Below are 10,954 nucleotides of genomic sequence, written 5' to 3'. Positions count from 1 at the left end.
CATTAAAAAATAGAATAAGTTAATATTTAAAAAAAAAAGTGAATAGTTATTATTTTTAAAAAAGATAATTATTATTTTTTATTTATATATTTTTCCTATTTTATCTTTAAATATAAATTAGTAGACAATAAAATAAAACACGTATTATTATGGAAGATTAGTTTATTAATTTATATATTTTTATTTTTATTTTTAATGAACTAATTGATTTTGGGTGAAACTATGAAGAAGTTTGGTTGTGTATCCAAATTCCAAACACGCACGAGTTCATACTCATAGAGGTCTTGTGCTCTTCACAAATAAGGAGTAGGGCATAAGTCAAAATTGGGCGGTGATCCTGATCGATTGGTCGAGAAGAATAGGAATAACAAATAACAATAGCATGGCGTTGCAAGCCGGCGTCAACACCTCCAAGGTTCTCATTCTTGTTGGGGCCGGTAAGTATAAGCAAGTGCCTGATTTTTATGCTTTCTCACTTTCAATCAGATTAGTTTAAGACTAAATCTTAGAAAAATGGTGAAAAAAAAACTAACCTCTTTTGGTGCTATTAATTTAGGTTTGACTGGTTCTGTTATGCTGAGGAGTGGCCAATTGTCTGGTCTCATCGCACAGCTTCAGGAGTTACTAAAGGGTGTCGACGACGTTGAGATTTTACCCGGTGGATATGATGCTGCGCTTATTTCTGCTCAGGTGCATTCTTTTTTATGTTCCTCTATTTCTGCTCCCATTACAGCACTAGTTTATGACCATGCTAAAATAAGATCATGTTTTGGTGAACTTCACCTTAAGGATTTCTAGGAGAGAAAAATTAGAAGGAAAATTGAAATTAGTTTCTTCGTAAACTAAAATTAGTGTATAAGCTAATTTGTTGAAGTTTTTTTAGTTTCTTGGAAATTTTATTTTTAACTCATGCATAAGTTAGTTTTAATTTATGAAGAAACTTATTTGAATTTTTGATAAAACACCATTCAAGTCCTTGAAAGTGTATGTTGTTGGCACTTTAGTATCTGAAAGTATAAAATTTCAGAGAGTCCCTCAAAGTGTAAAAAAATATTACTCACTTTAGTCCAAAATTAAAAAATGTATGTGATTTATATGATTATATTAATGTGTATTTAAGGACTAAAGTGACAATAAGTGGTTATTTTTAGCGACTTAAATGAAACAGCTATAACTTTCAAGGACATTCATAATTTTTTTTACTTTGAAGGACTAAAGTGCTAGCTACTTGTACTTTTAGGGACTGAAATGGGGTTTTACCCTTTGAATTTTCCTTCCTAATTTTCTCTTGTAAAAGTGCTGCATGAGAGGTTTACCCAAACAGGCCTATTTCTTTGTCACAGACCTCGTTGAATTGTTTATTTAACTGTATTTTATGTTCAGATTCGGCAGCTAGCGCAGGAGATCAGGGAGTTGACATTGTCTCAACCTGTGACTATCTTCAAAGCCAATTCTTCTTCAACTGGTACTTACACTGAATTCTATTGCAAATTCTATACAACGACAAACTTGGGTTTTCTGTATTTTTCTTTCCTCCGTGGAGATATTAAATACATTAGTTGAACATCACAGGATAAAATAATTGATTTTTTAGACCTTGAAGAATCTGTCAGACTGTTAGTGACTAACATTTTATTTAAACCTGTTTCTTGGTTTTCTTTGTGATTATGATAAGTTGTCCGACTTCTCATTTTCACTTGCTTCTAACATTACATAATTTACATTGTATATGGATTACTAGTGATAATTGTCTTAGGCTCATGGAAGTAAATGATATAGACCTAGGTCCTGTTTGGATAAACTTCTTAATAAGGACAAGAACATAAAATAAGAAGTTAAAATGAATTAAGCTTATTTATAAGTTAAATTTAGCTCATGCGTCAATGAAATAAGCTTTTGGAGAAGCTAAATTAGAGAACTTCTATAAATTAGTTAATTCATCAACTAATTTTAACTTACAGGAGAAACCTAATTTATTTTTCGTTTTTTGATTTTCTTCTCTTATAAGTGCTTATGGTGAACTTTATCAAAACAGGGCCTTAACCTTGTAAAAGCAATTCCTTTTAACCGGGAAGGGTTGCATTAAGGAAACCACTAAGTGCTACCTTTAAACAATAACCTATTTCTTTCTTCTGTTTGACAACAATTGACAATAACTTTTTTGCACCATATTTATCAATGTTGGATAGTGATACATAGCGGCTGACTCCAGCGAATAGCAGGATGACTGCTATTTTGAATTTTTTATACAGTTTATATAATTCATACTTAAACTTAAATGCACATAAATACTCAAACAAAAATACAAATTTTTTTTGACATGTTCATACTTAATAATAAAAAGTTATAGGCTTATCTCTTGAAGCTATCATACAAGTAAATAGTAAGTTGTATTAATAAAGGATACCACGACTAACCAAAGTGAAAGAGATAAAAGGGAGTGAATGAGTTTTGATCTTTGGGAAATTGATGACTGAAAAAAGACCTGAGAGACTTAGACTTGAGAGGCAATAAACAGAGATCATAAACTGGTGGAACAAAGAGAATAACATAAGAAAATATAGAGAAAAAAGAGTAGAGGGACAAAAGCACAGAAAACTGATTAACAGAAAAAAGAGATCGAAGTGAATAGGTGAACAATGAGAACCAGATTATGAGAGAAAACTGTGAGAAAGAAAATTTGAGGATGAGAGCAAGAGAGAAGTAAAGAAGCTGCAGGATGGGATGGGTTGCTGAAGAGTCACTAGAGGATCACACGGTGGTTGCTGAAGGGATGCTCAGGGGTCATGCACTAGTTGCAAAGTAGGAGAGATGTGTGAGGCATGAAAGCTATGATGTTTGAAAGGGTTTTCTACAAGCTAAAACCTTTTTAGCCAAAAATCCCAAAATTACCTCTAATTCTCCATAAAATGCCTGTGCAATATTAATATTTGAGGCCATTCTTAGGATTTTGGACATCATATGCAGAGCAGTGCTATAGCACTGTGAAATGATGCTATTTTGGCCTCTATTGCAGATCGGAAGGTCGCCAAAAGAGACAATGGTGAGTAGGTGCCGTTGGAAGAGGGCTCATGTATTGGGAAGAGATAGGCACATGAGGCAGACATGCCAAACAGGATGTTATGTGTGGAGAAATGTGCAATAAGCAGATAGGGTGGTGACAATTGGAGGGGGGTCATTGGTGATGTCTGCTCTTTGTTGGGGCCTTGGGGGCATAATGATGAAAAGAGGTGGGGGTGGGTAGTGGTAGAAAGGCAGACCAGAGTAGTGTGCCGGCACTGTTGACATGAGGCTAGGGCAGATAGGTGAGAAAATTTGCCCAGATTGATGCCATACAGATTGCGTGTCTACTGCAGACCATACTGTTGTATTTACATTTACATGAGTGAGGTACAGTGATATTACTCGCAAAATCATAACATTGTGTAGTGTACATGGGAGGAAACTAATTTAAGCATGTGCTACATTTGTTAAATGTTGAACAACTAACATCAATAAATGGTTAACTTCCTAAACAGTTTTCTAGCTAGTTTCACAGTATTAAACATGTCTTTTATTGACAATGGCTCTTGGTCTGCAGATGCAATGTTTGTTTTCTTTTATGAAAGTTCCCTTGAAGCATTTGAAATTATAATTCATTATAGAACTCTACATTTTGATTATATTTTATTGTTGATTGATTCCTGGATCAGTAATGATAGTTCCATTATCCTTTGGGGATAAATAACTTTTTATTTCCATTTCATTAGTGACATTTGAAGAGATATTCATTTCATTTGTTACATATTGGTATGTTTTTGGACATTCCGTATCTTCTGGCCTGGTGTAGGCAATTTGTCCAATCATGGAAATTTTGTTCTTGGTTTTAAGAAATTTTATTATCAAATGTAATATTTTTCTTTCCTTTATTTATTTATCTATAAGAGTATCTTCTACACTATATAATGTTCATGTTGACATTTGAACATAGGGAGTTTTGCTTCTTACTTGCTACCTGCTGCTGCAATAGGAGCTATGGGATATTGTTATATGTGGTGGAAGGTAAGATGACAATTGAATCACTTTGGCTTACCAAGTACATTTGATTAAAAATCAGAATATGATTTGATGGTGCTGATTAAACCCATTAATTCTTACCTCGTGAAGGAATGGTCATTTTCTGATGTAATGTTTGTGACAAAGAGAAATATGGTCAATGCTGTTGCAACTGTGTCAAAGCAATTAGAAAATGTGCATGAAACATTGGCAGTAAGTAGTTTGTGTTGGCATTCCCATTTTACTATATGAACATTTTCATCTTTGGGTGTTGCTGAAAAAATCTGTTTATTTAATTTGCACAGTCAACAAAAAGGCATCTTACGAAGAGGCTGGAAGGTCTTGACTTGAAGATGGAAGAGCATAATGAGTTAGGTCAACTTATATCAAATGATGTAAGAGAACTTCCTAGTTCAATAATATAAGATCAAATGACCATTCTAGATTTATTTTCTTGGGTGCATCAAGCATTAAGACTAATTGATCCTGTTAAAGAAAATCATGAATGGGAATGGCTAATTCAATTTGTTTGTTTGTCTGTCTATCTTAGAATGTGGGTTTGGGTGCAACTCATCCTTACAAAACCAGTTTGTAAGATAAGGATTTTCCCTCATTTTTATGCTCTTTATTAATCTTATCTCTAGTCGAACTTCGGTTTTTTTCCTAATACATCCCTTCACACCTAGAACTATTAGGTTTGGTGTGTAATAAATTATGGATGACCCTTTTTAAATGATCTAGAATAGGTGGAACTTTGGTATTCTTTCAATACATCCCCTCATACTCAACACTATTGGACTTTTGATTTGTGTATAAATGGTGGGTAACTCTTTTTTAATAAATCTAGGATAATTCTGACATCATCTTAAAACATGAGATTGGATCTAATTCAACTTTATAAAATCGGCTTGTAAGGTGAGGGTTGTCTCTCACTTATATATTCTTCTCTATTGACCTAATCTCTAGTTGATGTGTAACCTAGATATTTCTCAATACATCTCCTCACACCAAAACACTATTAGGTTTGATGCGTGGATAAATGATGAGTAACTTTTTTTAATGATCTAGGATAGATATGATTGGGCTTTTTCCAATAGTTTGCATAAAGATCAGCTCAGGAAAAATGCCCGCCCCTATTCCATATTGTCTGTAAAGCAAGCACATTACGGTTGTTAATGGAGCTCGTGCCCCTATTGTTGAATCGAACAACATTCAACCCCAACCACCCCTATCCTTGAGCAGTGTCCTTCACGATCCCAAACTAGCCTATAATCTTTCTTTTATGCATAAACTTGCATAGGATTTGGAATGTACAGTAACATTCATCTATCCCTAGTGTGTTTTTGAGGACCTTTCCACAGGGAGGATAACTGGAATTCTTAAGGATAAGGGTTGGTTATATTATTTATAGCATATGTAGATTGATGGTGGTAGTGACAAAAAGGTCTGTCTTTCTTTCATTAAACAAACTCAAACTTGGGTAGCTTCCCAGATTTGGCTTCAACATAACCATCTTGGACATCTGTCTTCGGGTATTCTTTACTCTTTATTTCCTCACTTGTTTACAAAAGAGTGAGTCAAGTCTTCTCATTGAATTATATGTTTGTCGCCACCGGCCCGAAACGGGCTTTCGGCATTCGCGAAGGATGGTTGGACTCTTTTATTTGTTTAAAAATATGGATTGCTAGAATGACTTATTCTCAAACTGAGACCTCGTCAAACGAGCAATTTTATTAAAAGGCTCACCAATCCATGTTAATCCCAAGCGGGACCCTCCATGGATTAGTGGTTTTCATAAAAAGGAAGGGTTCATGGAGTCGCCACCAATGTTTTACTCAAAACATTGGAAAAAGAGGTTTAAGGCAATCGATTCAAAAATCGACTTCGGCCATTACAACCAGAGTCGGGTAAGGGAGTCGGTTACGCGTGGGGAAGGTGTTAGCACCCCACAGCGCCCCTTTCGGGTTCCCTATGACAGATTATTTAAAAATAATAGTGCAAAATTACTAAATTACCCCTATTTATTCTAAGCAATTTATAAATTAACTATCTACATGATGACAGTTTAAATATGTACACACAGAAAGCGGTAAAAGAAGGGACTTTAAAGAGATAAACCTTTGAAGCGTGCTTTCTTATATATCTTGACAGAAATTGGGAAGCGTTTTGGCGTTCCCTCCCTCTACAAGACCGCTCGCTCCCTCCTATAAAATTTTAATTATGGAAATCCGGAGGATTTCCCTTCGACTAAGTTCGAATCTCCAAGCTAAATGCTCGGAATTCCAGAACTTCGTCGGATCGACTCCCAGAGAGATTTCTAGGGCAGAACACTGCTCAAAAACCTCAGAATACTCAAGGAGGGAGTCAAAACTGTGTGTAAAAGTGTAGAATGACGTCCAATTGACGTCATATTTATAGGGATGAGGCGCAATACGGCCTCTGGGGGTCAATACGGTCCGTATTGAAGTTTTGAACTACAATACGGCCGTATTGAATTCAATACGGCCGTATTGAAGTTCAAAAAACTTCAATACGGCCGTATTGAGTTCAGTGCGGCCGTATTGAAGTTCAGTGCAGCCGTATTGAGTTCAGTGCAGCCGTATTGAAGTTCAGAAACTTCAATACGGCCGTATTGAGTTCAGTGCGGCCGTATTGAAGTTTAAAATGTTCAATACGGCCGTACTGAACTTTTGGGAGGCCGTATTGGGCTTCATTCCCTCCACTTTCTTATTTTTTGCTACTCTAAGACCTCTAATCCTACAGATTGTCATCCTAGGGTCTTCCATGGTCTTCCAGGAGTCCTTCCGGCTGACTTTCCTTTGTTCTTCGAGAGTCTTCGAGTCTTATTTCCGACCCGGACAATTTTAGGGGTCTACAATGTTAATTTGTGAAGCACCATCATCCATCCTTTCCTCCTAGTAATAATAAGAGCCTTGAAACCTTTTGATCTTGTTCATTCTAATTCCTCTAGTTAGCAATTTGTGTCATTTATTGATGAATGTACTCATGTCACCTGAATATTTCTTTATGAAAAATAAATCTGAGGTTTTTCAAGTGTTCTTGAATTTTTTTTCCATCTTGTTCCAAATCAGTTTGGAAAGTCTATTAAAATGTTACTGTCTAACAATGGCACTGAGTATGTGAATCAAATGTTTCCAAATTTCTCAGAGAAATTTGTATAATTCATAAACCAACTGTTGTTGATACTCCCCAATAAAATGCGGTTGAAAAGAGGAAAAATCGTCATCTTCTTGAAGTTGTTAGAGCTTTACTCTTCCAAATTATTCCCAAAACTTATTGGAGGAGAATGTCTTGGTTGTCACATATTTGATAAACAAGTTACCTTCTCATGTCTTGAATGATAAACATAGTATTGTTCTTCCTTTACTTTCCCATCATGTCAAGTCTCCCAACTTGTGTCTTTGAATGTGATGCCTATGTTCACTCTTCATAGTCTACACCATGGAAAGTGAGATCCGCGGGCTATCAAAAATATTTTGGGAATCATACACACTTGACCTTCCCAAAGTAGAATGTTGTCCTACAACCGACATCCCCCTCCTAAATGCCAATGCTTGCCAATAGTCTATACTTGTCAAAGAATCAAACAGATAATAACAAAGTATTTTTTCTTTAACATAATAATTGATTAATCAATGACTTTATACTCTATGTTCTTGTATTGATGTGTGTGTTAAATACCAATTTCTCTAAAATGTTTAGACTAATATGTGAAAGTCCAATAATGGATTTTAAGATGTCTCATATTGGCTAGGAATATGGTCAAAACACTTCTCTTGAACTTAGGCAATCCTCCTCTCTTGAGTTAACTTTTGGGAGTGAATTAGGTCCAGTTTTTTTTTATATGGTATTAGAGTTTATCAAATCTTAATATTTGGTTACTTGTAAGGGAGCATTTGGCCCATGGAAAGTTTTTACTTTCTCGAGAATTTGACTTTTGGAATGTTAATATTCCACATTTGGTCTGTTATTTAAAAATTAACATTCTTAGGAAACATTGTTTCTTGGGAATGATTTTTACATAGCTTTCTCATGAAATTATTCCCATGGGGGAGATGGGAAACTATCTTTCTTGAGGTAAAAATAAAGTTTTAATTCGGTAAAAAGTCATATTACCTATATTTACTGATTTAATGTAGTAAAATTTTTTGATTCCCTTGTAACATTTAGAAACATTTCTAGAAATATTTATGATCAACCAAACAAATTTTCATGATTTCTAGGATTCATGATTCTCATGAATCATGATTCCTAGGCTTGAAAATTTTTCCATGTACCAAATGCCCTCCAAATGCTTGGGTTTGCAAACCTTGCACCGGGACATTCATTTTTTTAGTGTGAAAGGGTGTCACACCTTGCATAAGAATATGGTCAAAATGCTCTTATTAGACTTGAGCCATACTTCTCCCATGAACTAGCTTTTGGGAGTTGGTAAGACCCAATTTATTTCTAATAATGGTTTTATAATGCTAGCTAATATTCTCGAGTATGAATTGTAAACTTAAGCAATTGGGACTTGAACGTGTTGACAATTCAACATTACCTTATGATCAAGTTTAGTTATGAATAATGAGGTTGGTAATTTGAACTCTTTCACTTGGTCATTTTGGCTCATACCATATCAAAGACCAACTCTATCAGAAGCAAGGCTAGTAGGTGATGTCCCAAAAATGGTTTTGTGTGGTATTGTTCAACTTGAACTTCATTGGTCCTTCATACTGTTGCATTTGTTCTGGTCTTAGGTTTCAGTTGATTAAAAACTTTTGTAAAATTCTTTTTAATCTGTGTTAAGATGAATTTCAAATTATTTCGCATGCAGGTGAATGAAGTGAAGTCAAACCTTTCTCAGATTGGATGTGATATTGAAGTTATACATACAATGATATCTGGGCTGGTAAGTTGCAGAACTTGCTTTTTCTTCGGTCTTTTTTAAGCATCCAATCGATTTGAATTTTCCCCTTGTTCTAACTTGACTCAATCAATCAAATTGATAGGAAGGGAAGCTCAAGCTTGTTGAAGGAAAACAGGTTATAAATTTATCATGGCAAACATGGGTTATATTCTAGCATATTTTTACAATTTTTTTAATATATATATTTACTTATTTAGTTCCCTTTTTATCTTGAAAAAATATCGTGCAGGACAAGACTAATTCAGGTCTCTGGTATTTGTGCCAATTTGCTGAGGGGTTTAACGACAGGCCAAATGGCCAAAAGGTTAGATGTTTCATCTTCGATTGTGTTTTCTCCTAATTATACTCTAATTGAGTGTATAAATGGGATTCTGGAGGTTTTTATTTAGAAAAGTTTTATGATAAGACTTTTGTAAATGCAACGACAAGTTACTAGTTAAGAGTTCTGCAGATTATCCAGGAAAATTTTGTAATTTCTCATGTAAATATCGGTTTGGTGTTTTTGGGTGATTTGACAGGATATTGCAAAACCAAGAACTCGTACAATAATGACACCTGAGGAGAAAACACTCAAGGTTTGTCAGCTATGGCGACTGAAAAATTAAGAGTCTGTTTAGATGCTAGTTATAAATGTTTTTGAGAGCTTTTTTTATTAAAAATAAAAAAATTATAATAAAGATCTCAAAAATGTGTCTAAACTTGTTTCTAAACAACCTCTGTAATTTTTTAACTTCTAGTCATACGTGACTTATTTGAAGTATATGTTTCAGGGGCTACAATTCTTTGCTACAACTACAGACACGGCTGAGAACTCACCCATAATAACAAAGAAAGTTGGTCTCGATTCTTCAAACGAGAAAGAACCTGTTTCCAAACCAAGAATACACAGGTCATTTCCTGTTGGCATTTCTGTGAACAAGGGCCTTACAGGTTTGGCGTGCGATTAGCATTTTGCTTCACATTGTTGCTGATCAGCCTGTACTATGACAATAGATTCAATAACATTACTTCTCTCATGGAGTGTACATAGTGATTGCGAGTATTTTTTACGGCCGCCAAAATTTCTCAGACCACACATCAGCTCAAAATTAACCTTTTTGTATCTCTTATGTACAAATTTCAAGACAACATACACCGTTAGCTAACAATTATGTCCATCCGTATCACAAAATCATTGTATCTTCTATTGTCAAGTGTGTTTGAAAAGGCTTTATAATTTTCCTTTAGATATTTGTTCAAGTGTGTTGTTAAATTAGTCATGTTTAATGATCAAGAAATATTAATCGCTCCCGGTTATCGTCTCGGCAGGGTAATGCCACTTGAAATCAAAGAATAGGACAGAAAAATGTTTCTTATTTATTAATTCTGTACAAAGGGTATATAAATATATATAGATACAAGATAGGCTAAGAGCGGAAAGGATTAATCAAAATCCAAAGATATGATCATACAGTAAGTTTCCTACTTTCCTAAAAGTAGGATATCATAGTAAATACAAATCATCTCTTAAATCCACATCACATCATAACAAAATTATGTCATGTTTCAACACTCCTCAAGCGGGAGCATATGGATTGTATTCATTAAGCTTATCACATATGTAAAATGTTTGCTAATTGTTCACTAGTTCTGACAAACGAGGTAACAATTACTCCTAACACGACCATCACAAGAATGAAATTACAATCTATCTTAATATCTTATGTACTAGTGAAAGAGGACATAAGGTTGGTTGGTTATCACAAATGAGGCTCATAGCACCTACTTTACAAAAGTGCAACTCTTGGACAAGGTATTTGAGTCATATGAGCTCACATGTAATGAAGTCATAGCTCAATATTTAACTTGTTTACTAGATCTAGCAACAATATTTTACTTTTGACTTTTTCACAAAAAAAAAATTGCCCCCAAGAAGAATTCAAAATCTTGATGTAGATCTATCAACTAGGCAACTTGCCTATACATCTATATATGAAACAATGTTTG

At 34.6% G+C, this 10,954-nt stretch overlaps 1 protein-coding gene across 1 annotated transcript; it reads left to right on the top strand.

The window, feature by feature from the left end:
• Nucleotides 1–238: 238 nt before the first annotated feature.
• Nucleotides 239–10,194, top strand: LOC109790284 (golgin family A protein (DUF1664)). The gene is made up of 11 exons (XM_020349402.3): nucleotides 239–437; nucleotides 557–690; nucleotides 1,384–1,465; nucleotides 3,971–4,041; nucleotides 4,147–4,248; nucleotides 4,341–4,430; nucleotides 8,876–8,950; nucleotides 9,051–9,083; nucleotides 9,198–9,272; nucleotides 9,487–9,543; nucleotides 9,739–10,194. The coding sequence occupies exons 1-11, from the start codon at nucleotides 383–385 to the stop codon at nucleotides 9,913–9,915; spliced, it is 951 nt and encodes a 316-aa protein (XP_020204991.1). The 5' UTR covers nucleotides 239–382; the 3' UTR covers nucleotides 9,916–10,194.
• Nucleotides 10,195–10,954: the final 760 nt, after the last annotated feature.

The sequence above is a fragment of the Cajanus cajan genome, chromosome 6 (assembly GCF_000230855.2).
Source record: "Cajanus cajan strain Asha chromosome 6, NIPB_CcT2T_4, whole genome shotgun sequence".
Taxonomy (NCBI): Eukaryota; Viridiplantae; Streptophyta; class Magnoliopsida; order Fabales; family Fabaceae; genus Cajanus; species Cajanus cajan.
The sequence above is the reverse complement of the archived record's forward strand: the minus strand, read 5'-3'. Positions and strand labels throughout refer to the sequence as shown.